Raw genomic sequence first — 15,366 nt, 5'->3', positions numbered from 1 at the left:
ATAACTGGGTTTTAGTCTTTGAGGGGAAATACCTAGAAAATGTCATAATTCTAAGAATTCTAATTTCATCATTAAGGCCAACTTTTAGTTTTTTCTCTGCGCTGCAAATGAGAGCGACACTCAGAAAAGAGATGGAAGAGAGTCTGAAGGAGAGAGGAGTGGGGGTTGTTTCCCCCTGGGCCCAGTAAAAGTAGTTTTGCTCCCCCCCGATGGCTAGGGTTCATCTAAAGAGATGACTTTTATTGATTTGGTTTGATTTCTGCTACTGAAGGAGTGACAGAGAGGAGGAGAAGAGAGATGTGCTGCTTTCAAACACTACATCACGTAAAGAGGCCTCTGCCACTTATGATACCTTCTTATTGTCTTTTTGGACTAGCAGTAGAGATGGATGAAACAGACTGAGTATTAGCACCAAAAAGATGTTTACTTACAAACCTTGAAATCACACAAGGATGACTCACACTGTAAATGGCAAACCTCTGACAGCAGCTGACCCATTATGTAGTCACACATGCTCAGTCTTCTCGCGTGCGCCTTCCTCCCTGAATCATTAAAGTGAAGCTGTCAAGGGGCTCGACGTGCGACGGTCCAACATGGAGGCCGTGCAGAGGGAACTGCAGGCCCGCCTCTAATTGGCAGCTTCAGGTGATTTTTGGAGATGTCAGTCTTCTCTGTCAGTTCCAAACGCTTTTCTCTAACTCCTCTCTCCCTGTGTCGCAACCCCCCACCTTAACCCCCTCCTTTCCTCATCTACTCTTGTAAACCTGAAAATGAATAAAAGAGTCATTTATGTGCACCAGGGGACAGAGGGTGACCTTCTCTCTGAAGTCATTGCCCCCAGCCAGCCATTTACATAGAGCTGTCAGAATGCAGAGCAGAGCTGAGGTCCTCCTGCACACAAAGAAGGACATAATTGATAATGTATAACACAGCCTGTAGGGATGAGCTGCGTCTTCCTCCACCTCTTCTTTTCTCCTTCTTCTGCTGGCACTTTTCATACTAGTTAAACCCAACATCTCACACACGTGCATATGCGCATACTGCTGCACGCTCACAACCTGACACACTATCTCCTTCTTTTTCATTCTCTGCCTTTCTCTGTTGTGCATAAGACATTGCTGGTACTGTGTAGGTCCACCTACATAGGTGCAATGTTCAAGGAGTCTAATTAAAAGAAAGCAAGGTAAAGGACAAGTTTTGAACATACCTTTAAAAAGGACCTTTTGAAAAGGATTATAAAAATCAGGTGAATGCTTGCCTGGCTGCATCTGGATTCATTTGCAGTGACTTTGTGTTCATACAAATTTAATGAGCTGGAATTGAGAAAAAGGACAGGAAAGAGGGGAGAACTCAGATGTGCTTACCTATTTAAATGTGCGTAGCTATGGTTACACAAACATGAAAGCAATGGGAGCCCTTTTCAGTCCAGGTTTTGATTCATCCAATGCCTATCAATATAGGGAGGAGGGAAAGGAAAGAGGAGGGAGAACTACAGGGGTAAGAGAATAGTATATCATCTTTTCATGAAGGAGGAATGTGTAGTTCAGTCTCATATGCACATATTCTGTATCGCATCTTCACAGACATCTTCACAGACATCCTAATCACATAGAACATAGATCACATAGATCTGTTTTCATATGTTAGCCTTTGATTCTTTGATGCATTTACTAAATCTCTTAATCAGATTTAAATATAACTTTAAATCAATTTAGATTTTCACAGTTACAAAAGGTAGAGGTTAAACATTTATTAGAAAGCTTTTTTTGTGTGTTTCATGTCTTCTATTTTTTCCCCAAATCGCTGCCTTGCAAACTGTCTGGCCACTCTGCCTCACTGGTGGAAAAAGTAATCATATCATATTGGTTAAGTAAAAGTAGCAATTAGAGCTGAAACGAGGAATTGATTTTTCAATTAGCTTCATTGTTCAAAGGAAAAGGAGTCTGCAGCTGTTTTGATGACTGATTAATCTTTTCAGTCAATTTTCAAGCTAAATCAATTTCTTGTCATATATGTTAGCAAACTTGGGTGTGGATAAATAAAAATTTTAGTTTGACAGTTGGAGTTTTGGGAAAGCCATTTAATTAAATTATAGGTATGGGTGTTAATATTAGGAGGTTATATGCTGTGTCAGTAATAAAATCTAAAATACCAACAAGGAAAAGTCCTGTTCATACAAGTATACAAGCTGGTTATTATAAGCAAAATGTATTTCTGCTCTACCACTTTTCTCTTTTAGCTATCTTACTATATGTCTTAACTTCTAGCTATTTTATCTCCTTAGCCATTACTTCTACCTAATATTTACATTCATTTTTGAACAACTTAACCACTTGTCTATTACTTTTACTTTTACATTCATTGCTATTGATAATATTAATTTGTGCTTAATATTTCAAATTAGACAAGCCATTCCACATTTTTTCTATATCAAGTGGGGTTAGATGAACAGTATTCTCTTTGAGACAGAATGAGAAGGAGGAAAAAACAAAACAACAACACTGAAATATGCAAGTGAAGTACAGGCAGCTTGCAAATCTATTTCTTATATTCCATGTCTGCTCTTTTCACACTTCCATTCTAACAAGTGCAGACAATTGAGTGTAAGGAAATGGATCGAGCTATATGCAGGCAGGCACGCACTTGTGTAGGCTAAAAGAGCATACACACATGACCGAGAAGTCATTACTGCACACTCATCCGCTCCTCTTCCCACACAGCACTGAGAGTGGAGCACAGAAGGAGTCAACTGCTCCCTTCAGGCAGGGCACAAAGCTGGTGCTTGTTGCATGACTTCTACACTAAGCGCTTGATCAAAAGAGCTGAAGCCAGAGTGGCAAGAGACAGTGTGTGTGTGTGTGTGTGTGGGAGAGAGAGAGAGAGAGAGAAGAGCATAGGGCAAGGCAAGGCAGTGGATACTCGCAGAGGAAGGGAGGGGCCTGTGCCTGCACCTGTACCTCCGGCACTAAACACTAAACATTAATGAATGAAGTGCACCCTCTTCGGGAGACAGGGGGAAAGAAAAGCCCTTAACAAAAACAACAACAGCGTGTTTCATCCTCCTCTCATCCCTCTTTCCCTCCTTCTTTTCATAAGTAGTCTATTAGCAGGAAAGGGGCATTGCCAAATAGAGAGAGGAGGAGAAAAAGACTACAAGAAACAGGGACCCCGTGTTTGAATCCCACTGTGGCTGTGCCAACTTGACTATAGAGAAGCAACAAAGCAGCTAAGTGGCTGGGCATGAAGAGGGGAGTACAGGCAACCGGGGGGATAAAAGGGTGGTAGAGAAGCATAGGAGGGAGGAAGAGTGAGACAGAAAAAGGGGGAGACCTGCGATTAAAAAAAAAAAAAATCTACCCAGAGTCCAGTAATCAAAGCTAATGGCTCCATTGTGTCTAAAAAGCATCTGATAGCTTTAGAGTGCATTGGGAGCAGTGTTCAGTGTGGAGAGGTAATGCTGAGGAGGTGTGGTCAGTGTGTGTGTGTGAGGTAGCAGGGTTAACACCTGCTCCTTTGTGCCTTAAAAGCTGAGCCAGGAGTTAGTGGCAGACCCAGCACACACACCCACACATCCACACAGACACACACATACAAGTCCTCTTCTTAAAAGGGTTATTACAGTGGCTTTCTGGCAGCCTGTGTGTTTTTGCTTTATTATTATATTCAGCATAGTTATGATTGTCAGTCCCTTTGCTTACAGGGGCCATGGCCCCTCTGCGTTCACCGCCTGTTGCCTCTCTACAGACTACAATCATGAGCACCACTCAGATGCAGGAAATTACAGGGGGAGTGATAAGAGGGCTGTGAGGGGTGAGGGTGGGGAGGGAGCTTAAAAGTAGCTTGAACAACCAAGTTTGTTTTTTCTTTCCACACCATGCTGCCCTTATAGTAGCCTAAACGAGACTGATGTTGGCTCTAGTGGGTTTTAAGGTTTTTAAACCATACTAAGTGAGTGAGGTCGGGCGAGCAAAGGAGAATTAAAGATATGATCATCTCTTTGTGTCGGAGCTACCTTTGGTGTGTTTTAATGGGAACATCCTGAGCGTGGGTTATTATAGTCGTTGTTTTGGAGGAAGACAAGTGCAATTAGCTGTAGATGTGTGGTGGAAAATAGTGAGAGCATTGAGAAATTACCTCTGACGGTGTCTTTCCCCCCTCTCCTTCTCCTCTTCTTTGCTCTCTCTGCTCGTGCTTTCTCCTTTTCTTCACAGATGAGCGTTGAGGGTGACGATAAGCGAACTCGCACTCGGTCCAAGGGAATCAGAGGTGAGTGTCAGTCACTCAGGCCCAGTCTGCAACAGTTACATTTACAAACACTCCTTCACAGCCAAGCATCCCTTCTGCTTTTTAACTAGCGTGTGTGTTCCTGTACTCAGAACATATGTTTGTCTGTACACATAAACATGAGTGACAAAGACGGTGAATAAAAAAAGGCCTCTGTGGGTCTTTACTCAGCAATATGTACACACACTGCTCTCCAACGTCACAGCTTCTCTGTAGTATCGGATGTAACACATAACATGTGGAAATGTCTGCCCCAATATTAGCAAAGGCTAATTTGCTCCTTTAAGTAAATCTGTACGTGTATGTGGCTACTGATTCCTCAAGTCTCTGCAACTCTGCTGTAAGGATGAACACCATTCTCCCAAAACATATTTGGAGCTGTAATAACGGTGTTGGAGAGGGCTGTCCTAACACATCGCTCCAAATCCTACTATAGGTGTTCAATTATGTTGACATCTGATAAGACCAGAGTGCGATTCTAATCATTTTCATCCTCATTATAAACCATTCAAGTTGAGCCCTCGTACCCAATGTATGACCCTTCTTTCTAAGGGCACAAGTGGACTCAAACAATGAAAAGAAACTTTGTGGCTTTATGTGTACGTGCTAATGCCCACTGAACAGATCAGTAATATTGATGCATTACTTTTGATTCATAACTCCTAGAATATTACAAAAACCACAGCCCTTGCAACTCCATATTTTTTTAGTCCACATGTACGTATGGCTGTTGCAAAGCCAGTGTGTTTATGTGTACAACCACATGTAAATTTAATGTGCCCTTGAATGAATGTGTAAATATCCATATTGATATGTGTGAGTTCCTTGGTGTGTTTGCATTTGCACGTGTGTTTGATGTTTAGAAACGAGACGGCAAAGCAACAGTTCACAGGGCGTTCAGAAGGCGTCCAGTCATTCCAACTGCATGATGAAAGACTGAGAAACGACGATGTTGCATGCGAGCATGCACACACTCACACACACACAAACAAAAAAAATTGTGTGTGTATGCATGTGTGCATGTGTCTTAGTGCTCTTAGTGTATCTTCATACCCAGGCTCTTTCTGACATGTGATTAATACATGTGATATTGGGGGCCAAACTGAATTCCAGGATCCTATTGTTTTTTCATTTTGGCTTCAAATGAAAATAGGATATTTCTCCAAAAACTCATTCTATTGCGATGCCCGCAGCCGGCAAGTGTGCGCGTGCTCTATGGGAGCAGAGCTTGATTTATGTTTTGAAGGCAATTACTATAAGTTGGCCCTGAAAGAAGTGCTGTTTTCTCCTGATGAAGGCAGTTTTCCTTTTAATTTCTTTTCCCCAATTATGGTAACTAAAGTGTAACAATTAATCATGTTTTATTGCTGAAGTCTGCATATAACTGTCACTTTTTGTGAACGGTGCTGTGCAGTTTGGCTGATTTAGCCTTTCTGTTTGTGTGTGGGTGCCTTATTCATGCAGCATGTTTGCTTTACTCTTGTTTGTTTTACATCTAGATGTGTATGTGTGAACCCAGGAGCATGTAGTTGTGTTTTAGGATTTTTCGGTCGGTGTGTGTGTGTGTGTGTGTGTGTGTGTGTGTGTGTGTGTGTGTGTGTGTGTGTGTAGCCTCTATGAGGAATCCTCCTGGGATTTGTATGCATTTGTGATTTATTGATCTGAGTTTCTTTTAGCAACGCGGCGTTCTGAGCAGTTGTTCACCTTTGTTCTTTCTCCCCATGACCCCCCCAGCCCCCACCCTTTCAGTTCCTATTGAGCTTGTAGGACAAGAGCTGAGGTAAGGAAACACCTTCATCTTTGTGCAAATCCCTTTCATAAAGTTCTTTTATATATCCCGCCAAACCCCCACCTCCTATCTCCCCCACACTGGCACTCATACACTTAGTAACGCTGTGTCTTTAGATGACGCTGTATATTATTCTTTTTCTATTACTCATTATCAGCACTTCTCAATTCGTGGTCAGTGCCTCCAACAGGCTGCTATTGATTTATTGCAGCCTTTTGCTGTTTCCTGCTATGAACACATACAGTACATCCAATGAAAAAGGTGTATGATCTTTTTGCAGCCTGATCAAAGGATACAGCACAAGAAGAGAGGACTGTGAAGGGCTATTATTTAGTTTTTTCTCCCGCCCTTAGCTCCTCTCCATAGTTTCCTACCCAGGGACCAGCTTTCAGGGTCCACAAAAGCCAATCATCGCCCTTCCTTGCCCTCCTTCTAAATGATTTTTTCATCCTCTCTCATTTTGTCACACTTCACCTCTGAACATTGATCTCTACTCAGCACTCCAAAAAAAATACTTGAGGTTTTGGGATTAAGAAAAAAAAAAAAAAGAGGCCAGAGAGTGGCTGATTTAAAATGCAAATGCAGCATTTTTTAATAAGTGAAATTAATAATAAGGATAATTGGAGTAATAAAGGGCAATTGCTGGGGGAAGTTAATGAGAATTGAAATGAGCCATCCTGAGGGGTCATAGCAACCTGAATCAAAGGAGAGAGAGAGAGAGAAAAAAGAGTGAGCGAGAACTGATGATGATGACTGGTGAAGAGAGCAGAGCAGGGGAAATTACAGCAGGCCTCGGCTGATCCTTATCTCTCACAGTAACAGGATATAGGCCAGGGTTGATGTATGACAGAGAATATTATGTTTTCTCCTGCATGATGCCACCTGCATTCATGCATTATGTGTGTCTGGTAGAAGAGTGGGGGCACGTGCATTTGTGTGACACGTGCTCAGATTGCATGTCTGTGCTTCACTTTATTTTGTTTGTCTTAATTGACCTTTTCTTTTTTATTTACTGCCTGTGTTTATCATTGCTACTGCACAGGGACTAAAATGCACCCGTGTCTTAAACATATCTCTAACCTCCATCCATCCCATCCAGCTGCCCCACCCCTGGATGCAATGGCTCTGGCCATATCAGTGGGAGATACACACGACACAGAAGGTAGGGCAGATTAAAACCCCACCCTCTGTCTCTCTGTCCTTTGTCTCAGTCTTGTCTGTCCTCTCTGTTCTCTGTCCCATATCATCTGCTTTGTGCTTTTATTCGGCATTGCTCGCTGTAATACTGAGCGTTAGATGAGAACATCAATGCTACTTTTATATCTGTGTGCCAATTATGAAGCTCAAGCCAGCAGCTGGATTCCTAGCTTAGCATAAAGAATACAAATGAAATGTAAAAAAAAAAAAAAAAAGTAATTAAAAAAAGCATAAAGAATAGAATTAAGTGAAATAGCTAGGTTCTAACTATAGCTAGCCATGGCTATATCCCCAAAATCTTCCAAACAGCACTTTGAAACCACAATTCAAAGTAGTGGTCTTGGGAGACTTTTGTCCTCACCGTGATAACAAGACTCCAAAATGTATCTCCTAGCATAAAACAGTGCTATTCACATTACAGACAAACAAATGATTTCTTGATTAATGCGCTTATCAAGATTCTTATCAACTTAATTACTTATCTTTGGAGACAGCCAGGCTAGACGTTTGTTAAGCTGAGGTAAGCGACACCTTTTAATTTTGTAGTGTTAATAGTAAAATGTTACTGAAGTCAAGTCATGAGCAAAATGGTCCTCTTTTGCAGTGCTAATGGAGAAGGATGTAGCAGACAGTTAGTTGTTTACTTCAGTTCAGAAGAAATCAAGATCAGGTTCAACAAAAGTGTTTTTGTAAGTGTTTTTGACAAGACAAAAAGCACAGATTAGAGGGAAGTTGATTGAGGATGCATTTTTCTGCTTTATGTCCACATTTCCTGCTTTTACATCCTCCAGTCATAAAATGAATCTAGTTCTCCCACTCATTTCTATCCTTATAATTCCTTCTGATTATTTGTTAAATAAAAAGATAGAAATAGAAAAAATAGAAGAACTAAATGGTAAACTGTGCAGCTTCTCGGGTTCCTCAGCACAGTTTGATTCTTTGTTATTTAAATTGCAGATGGAGACAATGTGAATGAGTTTTAAAGATACTTACTGAATCAGATTGCAAATAGAGCACATTCATTATGTCACATACCAGACTCCCAGAGCATCTAAATCTAAACCTAAGTAATAAACCTTTCAGTGGGCAGTGGTGAAATGTGATTTCTTCAGGTGTTTTTCCAGCCTCATTCCCTGTCCCTCCATTCATCGTGTGTCGTTCGCCCTGGGAGATCCTGGGAGACTCAGGGCAGCTCACTGGCTTGTGACTCCTCTTTATTGAGGGGCAGATATTAGCTATCTGTTTACATGTGTATTTGTTCAGCAGGCAATTTTGAGATGCACTTTGTTTATAGATCGGCCCTCAGACTCCCTCAGCGTCTCCCAGGTGAGCGTAAGAAGGAGTTTATTGGATTTCACCCTCTGCTGCATCGCCCGCCCGCCTCTCCATACGAGTTGTTCATTAAACGTTCCACTCAATTGGCTGAGACTGGTTGTGATATCTGAGTGAGCCAGCATGGCGCCCCCCTCAGGCGTGTTGATTCATACTGGAAAAAGCAGCTCCATCCTTTTTCATGTCAGAAAAACACCCTGCCTCCTTCTGCTGTGGTTCTGTTAGACGTGTTAGGTTGTGGTTTCACTTACAGCCCAGCTTGATTTTCTTGATTCTGTTCTCTCCCTTTTCTTCATGTCTTCTCCTTTTCCCCCCTCACAAGCATTCTGGGTTGCCCCATAGCGAGAAAGCGCCGTCTAGACGAAGCAGAGGCAGAGCAGGAACAAGAACAGGAAACGGAACGGCCTGCCTCCAAGAGGAAGTCCCACCCCCTGAAACTGGCCTTAGATGAAGGTTTCAGTGCAGAGAGTGACGCCAGCAGTGAGGCTGAGGGCGATGGAGAGAAAACAGAAGGAGCCAAGGTGGAAAGGGAGGTGGAGGAGGCAGACACAGGTGTGGAGGAGGAGAGAGAGGAAATGACAGAACTCACACAGGACGGACAGACAAACGGTCGGGAGGAGAAGACACAACAGAAAGAGGAGGAAGAGACGTATAAGAAGGAGGAGAACTTTGCAGCTGATGAAGGTATGAAACATAGCTTCTTGGTAACAAAGAGGGGTACAGTGAAAAATAACCACAGCATCAAAGGAGCATATATTCATCATGTACTTCAATACTAAAGCAGATTAAGGCCAAGATATCCTGACTGTAATTGCTCGATGGGTTAAGCTCCCAAATTGGTTGATCGTACGTTTTCCACCGGAGTGTCTTTTAATTAGACCCCACTCAGCTTCCTCACTACCTGCTTCTTCATTTGAGTCAGGACTACTATAATCAAGGAGGACTGATATTTCTATTAGCAGAACTGTATATTTGATTGTATGGCTATGTTGGCTCTAGTGAGCAGCAGCATCAGCAGATCTCCAGTACAATAAAGAGCAGGTATCAGAGACAGTAGATGTGACTCTGTACCAATAATTATTTGTGAAACTCTTTGTTTGTATATATTTCAAAATTAGGAACCTCTTGTCTTCTTGTCCATGAGACTCACTGATTGTGATAGATTTAGCCTTTAGAGAAAAGATGAAATCATGGACACTAGGAGCACTAGGACTTGTGAGTGTCTTTCTCTGTCAACAAACTGCTTTACAGCTACAGTTTTGTAACGATAGGCTCTTTTTATGTCACATATATAAATATACACAGTGAAAGACTTAGCAGGCATAAAAGTGATACAAGTGGAGATAAAGATATTGCTGACAACAGCCTGAAGTCACTACGTGACTCATGCTTTCCTCTGTGTCACTGTTCTAACCTCTTCATCTTTGCTCCGATAGAGGAGGAGTGTGTGATCATCGAGCCTGAGTTCAGAGCAGCGGCACCTGCAGCCGAGGAGTGTCACTCTCCCTCACAGAGCACCGAGGAGGTGGCCAACTCTCTCCTCCACCTGGGCTGTGTCAGCAACAACAATGCTCCAAGTGTGGCCATTCAGCAGACTGTTGCTATGGAGACCGAGAAGGATGTCACATTGGCAGTTACACAGGGTGAAGAAGTAAAAGACGAGCAGGACAGGGACACGAACGAAGGAGAAGAGGAAGATGAGGAAGTGGCACAGGGAGTTCAAGCACTGGAGGAGTCATCTGGTCTGCAGCAGGAGGCAGCTGACGTGGAGGATGAGCAAGGGGAGCACGAAGACATGAGCAACCACGTGAGCCCACAGCATCTGACTAAAAGTAACCAGTGTGAACAGTTCAAAGGTAAAGACAATGAAAAAGAAAAGATAGTAGTGCCAATGCAGCAGAGGCAGGGCACTTCAGCAGATGAGGAGGAGCACAGGGATGTTTTGCCCATTTCTCATGTGCCAACTGCCATCCGCACCATCACCAGCACCGCAGCAGCTCAGGGAACACACATCAAGGCTGAAGACCACAGGACCAGTCCTCTGGAAGACTACAACTCACACGGGGCAAGTCCCTTTGAGAACAGAGCCAGTCTGCAAGACAGCTCTCATAAGGCTAGCTCAATTCAGAACTATAAGGCCAGCCCTCCTTTAAGCTACAGCTCCCACAGGACCAGTCCACTGGAGGACTACTTTCCCATTCCCAGAGGAGAGAACTACAAAATCCACAAAGCTTCATCCTCAGCCTCTCCTGACATTATCGAGGTACGATCCGATAAGTCAGAGGACAAAGACTTTGACGATGTGGATGGAGATGATGAGCGTGATGATGAAGACAGCCTGTCGCAGCGCTCCGCGGTGACGGACGAGTCAGAGATGTTCGACATGACCCGAGGGAACCTGGGCCTGCTAGAGCAAGCCATTGCCCTGAAGGCAGAGCAGGTGAAGCCAGCAGGACCCAGAGAGCTACTCCGCACCCCAGATATCCACCACCAGCGGTACTTCACCATGGAAGACAGGCCCAAGCACCTGGACGTCATCCGCAAGAGCTATTTCAGCAAAGGTATGACAGAGGGAATTAGCAACCAGGGGAGGACAGAGCTACACTGTTAAAAAAAAAAAACCTAGAAAAACAGTAATAATACTGCTAAAATAATACCATAAAATAACTTTATCATAAAAATACAGTTATTTTCAGTATTGACAATACAGTTTGTTGCCCTAATTTTACATGGGATTTTGCCCTTTTCAAGTACTTTTAAACATTAAATTAGGAACATTTTAATGTGATTAAACAATGAAATCACCTATAAACAAGGTCAATGAATGTGGCAATATGAATAATAATACTTAAATGTACAGAAATATACAGTTAACAGTTGGTTTAAATAATAATGGATTGCATGCCCTGGGACAGACTAACAGAGGCGAGGCTGCCATATCGCACCATCGGCCCCTCTGGCCATCACCAGTAGGTGAAGTGTCTTGACCAAGGACACAACGACCGAGAGTGTGCGAGCCGGGGCTCGAACCGGCAACCTTCTGATTACAAGGCGAACTGCCAACTCTTGAGCCACGATCGCCCCAAATAGCAATAATAGTAATAATTATTTGATGTTAAAAAAGTTTATAAGAATCATTTCATATATTTTTCCATAGCATTACATTTGACTTCAACAGTTCAATCTTTCAAATAACGGACAAATATTTGTGACATCATGATACATTTGTGAATGTATTTTAACAATCTAAATATGCATATGTACAGACAAATACATTTAAAAAACAAGGAAATTGTGTTTTATTACATTACAGTGATTTTACGTTAATTTACATTTGAAATGTGAAATCACAGTCTATTTATGTAAATTTAATGATATTCTAGAAGAACAGAACAAAACTGTAAAATACACAGTAAAATACTTTTATATTAGGACTTTTTCTTACAGTGTACAACATGTACTGAGAGGGTATTGTGAAAGTTGCCTGAGGGAGACAGCACATCAGCCACATTTATTTCTTTTTATAACTTTGTTTTTTTAAAGCTATATTAGCTGCACATGGTACTGAAGTACTATGTTGCAAACTTATTACGTTGCCAACAACGTTTTATAGGTTTAGGGGGAAAATTTACATTTTCCCCTTTCTATGAAATTTTTCTGAAAACCCCAACACAACCTCTATGTGATCCACTAAGCATGTCTTCTCCACTCACCTGTTTTTATTTGCCTTAAAAAAGAGAATGGTCCTGTGTTAGGGGAGTGTTCTTTTAAATATTGGCGTCACTTTGTGTCTGCCCACAGTTCACACAGTGGAAGAGCACCCATATGTCACAGGCTTTAAGTACTTTACACTGAACAGAGCTGGACTGATAATCTACTGCAGTATATTTCTCGCAGGCAATAATGTGTGCAAAACAGTATGTAATCAAAGTAACTACATTTGAATAATACAATTCTTTGTGAAACTAGACCCAGATGTCATTAGCATTTGACAGAAAGAATCAGCTGGCACCTCTTCATCCAGGCCTTAAAAAAAAAGCCTAATGAACAATTGCTGTTTTTGTTTAACCTCTACACACACCACCAGTTTTCTGCCCCCCCCCCAAAAAAAGAACATCACAGGCAAGTCCCAGAATTTGACAGTTTTACTTTTGTTAGGTTAGCTAGCTTTAAAGGGGGAAGTTGCCCCCTGGCTTTATCCTTATATTAAAAATACAGGCCAAAGGTGCTCTTTCATTATTTTCTCTAATACTCTGCAAGACAACAAGTGCTTTTTTAAATACCACAATGATATGAATGGAATACAACCAATAAAGAAGCATACAGAAAAAGATGTTCTGAAGTTTTGGCAAATGTGCTAAATGTAATGTTGGGAGCAGAGGGTACAAATAAACACAGTGTACCAAATAAGAGATGACTCACAGAGCTCTGTTTAGATCCTCCCTTTTCTATTGTAATGGGGTTGAAGTGGTTCCAGCTGAATAGACTTCCATGAAGAGCTGGGAGGAAGTACTCAAAGAGGGAGCGAGAAGGGATGACAGCATGCGAGAGAGCACAGGAGAGACAACAACATATCAACAGAGAAAAAGGAGGAGTGCAGGTTGTTCCACAGTCAGCCGTGGAGTGTTTGTTTACATGCTACGTGTGTCCGGGCCTTGTATTACACAGTTGGCACACTGCCCGCTTGTCATGCTTCTCACAGTATACCAGCAGTGTGATTACATGCCCGGTAGTGCTGCCCTCTCCTTGGCCTTAACTCCCTCCTGTGGTGACGTTCCTGTTCTGCTCGACGCTAATTAGGAGATGCGTGTCTCATTAACATTCAATTTGAAGGCCAATAGAGCATCACACCATCCTCTTGCACCCTTCTCCTCTCTCCAGTGCCACTGATACTGCCTGGCCTACCTCCAATAGGAGAGGGGAGGAGCAGGCATCTTTAATTATGTGTAAATTATACAGTGGTGCGAATTTCTTCTGATGTATTGTAAGGCGCTGCTTTGTCCAAGATCTAAACAAGGTCTTTGAAAGCGTTGTGCATATGTAGCCGCAGGGGGATTATCCAACTCGACAGGATAAGATGGTGTAGTTTATCATTTTTATAGTATTTTATCCTTAAAAGTATTTAAATAAACATTTAGCCAAATGCATGGAATACCTGGTGTATTTGCAGGCATGTAAAAGCCATGAGTCGGGGGATACAGATGGTGTGGGTTTTGTGCAGATGTTGGGAATATGTCTGGATTTCATGCTCAGCCAAGCACACTGTCTGATGACATTAACCACTTGCTTTTGTGCACCTTATTCGTCCCACCTTCCCCTCTCTTTTTACTTGGCCTTCCATCTTCCTGTCCTCCTTTCCTTTTTCTTCTGCCTTTCTACCCAACTCTGACCCAGAGAGCAGCAGGCCAGAGAAGAGGGAGAACAAGTGTCCCACACCGGGATGTGATGGCACTGGTCATGTGACCGGTCTTTACCCCCACCACCGCAGCCTTTCAGGCTGTCCACACAAGGACAGGATCCCCCCAGAGAGTGAGGGGTTTTTTTGTTGTTTTTTGTTATTCCAGCTGCTTAGCATAAAAAATAGTTAAACAATGTAATTGTTGTGCCATGAGGTTTTCTGAGGTCTCGGGAGCCACAGATTCCATGATTTGGTATATATGTTTGGAAGAAACCAGTCAGAAACCAGATTTGCAGTGAAATTCATTCAAAGAACTGCCCTCAAATACGTAATTTAATTCTTATTTAATTCTATTACTGGGAGTTTGGGGGCTATACAATACAGTTTGTGCAGCTGTGTATTCAAAGATATTTTTGCAGGAAGACAAAAAATATTAATATGAGAAATAAAAACAAATTTAATAATAAGCAAATCCCACCTCAGTGATTTTCATTTTCTGAGTTTTCTCTGATCACGTGATTGTGCATCTTGTCAGTTCTGGCCATGCATGAAAACGTGCTGAAGTGTCCGACTCCTGGCTGCACCGGTCAGGGCCATGTCAACAGCAACCGCAACACACACCGCAGGTATATTTATATACATTACACCTTTATACTGTATCTTTAAATATGAAAGCTGTTTGTGTGTGTGTGTGTGTGTGTGTTTGTATCTCTGCAGATTAGAGTGTTGTGCACTTTGTGTATTTGCAAGCTCGTATATTCATGTATGCAGGACAGCAAATGTGTCAGCCCACATCAGTACTGTGATGTAGATTTACACAGTCAGCAGTATGTACTTGTAATATTCATCTGCTTTGCTTCCTTTATCCCTGCAGTCTTTCTGGTTGTCCCATCGCTGCTGCAGAGAAGCTGTCTAAGAGCCATGATAAGCAGCATCTCTCTCAGTCAGGGAGTGAGCACCTCAAAGGAAGTCCCAATGACAGAGTGCTGAGGTGGGTCATCAGAAAAGTACAAACTCATAGTTCAGGTTTTTTTCTGCTTTATTAGATTACATATTGTAGATATGGACCCTAATGCCCTCATGAGAGGTCAGTTATACAAACGTGGCAGTTATTGACTTTGGCCAATATCATTACATTGACATGTAAAGATTTTATCTTTTTGATCAGTTAATTACAAGTTATATGTATAGAAGGGAGCGTTTTGATTCCTATATTAATTTAACTTTTTTAATTAACTGTATTAACGTTGCACAGTTAAGGTTTATGTGGCAAAAAAACTTGTGCCTTTTGTCGTTTTCCAAAGCCCATCATAGATGACACGATGAATAGCAGAAACTAAGATAGACTGGGCTCAGTGACCCTTTC

The 15,366-nt window shown here is 42.1% G+C and overlaps 1 protein-coding gene across 1 annotated transcript in view; it reads left to right on the top strand.

The window, feature by feature from the left end:
• Nucleotides 1–15,366, top strand: part of myt1b (myelin transcription factor 1b) — a 145,224-nt gene that overhangs the window by 107,185 nt on the left and 22,673 nt on the right. The window contains exons 4-11 of the mRNA XM_039604778.1: nucleotides 4,212–4,266; nucleotides 6,019–6,064; nucleotides 7,173–7,235; nucleotides 8,925–9,286; nucleotides 10,039–11,163; nucleotides 13,997–14,131; nucleotides 14,536–14,626; nucleotides 14,875–14,991. Of these exons, the coding sequence (XP_039460712.1) occupies nucleotides 4,212–4,266; nucleotides 6,019–6,064; nucleotides 7,173–7,235; nucleotides 8,925–9,286; nucleotides 10,039–11,163; nucleotides 13,997–14,131; nucleotides 14,536–14,626; nucleotides 14,875–14,991 (1,994 nt within the window). The remainder of the gene's footprint in view (nucleotides 1–4,211; nucleotides 4,267–6,018; nucleotides 6,065–7,172; nucleotides 7,236–8,924; nucleotides 9,287–10,038; nucleotides 11,164–13,996; nucleotides 14,132–14,535; nucleotides 14,627–14,874; nucleotides 14,992–15,366) is intronic.

This window comes from Oreochromis aureus, linkage group 20, assembly GCF_013358895.1.
Source record: "Oreochromis aureus strain Israel breed Guangdong linkage group 20, ZZ_aureus, whole genome shotgun sequence".
Lineage (NCBI taxonomy): Eukaryota > Metazoa > Chordata > Actinopteri > Cichliformes > Cichlidae > Oreochromis > Oreochromis aureus.
This window is presented reverse-complemented; position numbering and strand designations above follow the sequence as displayed.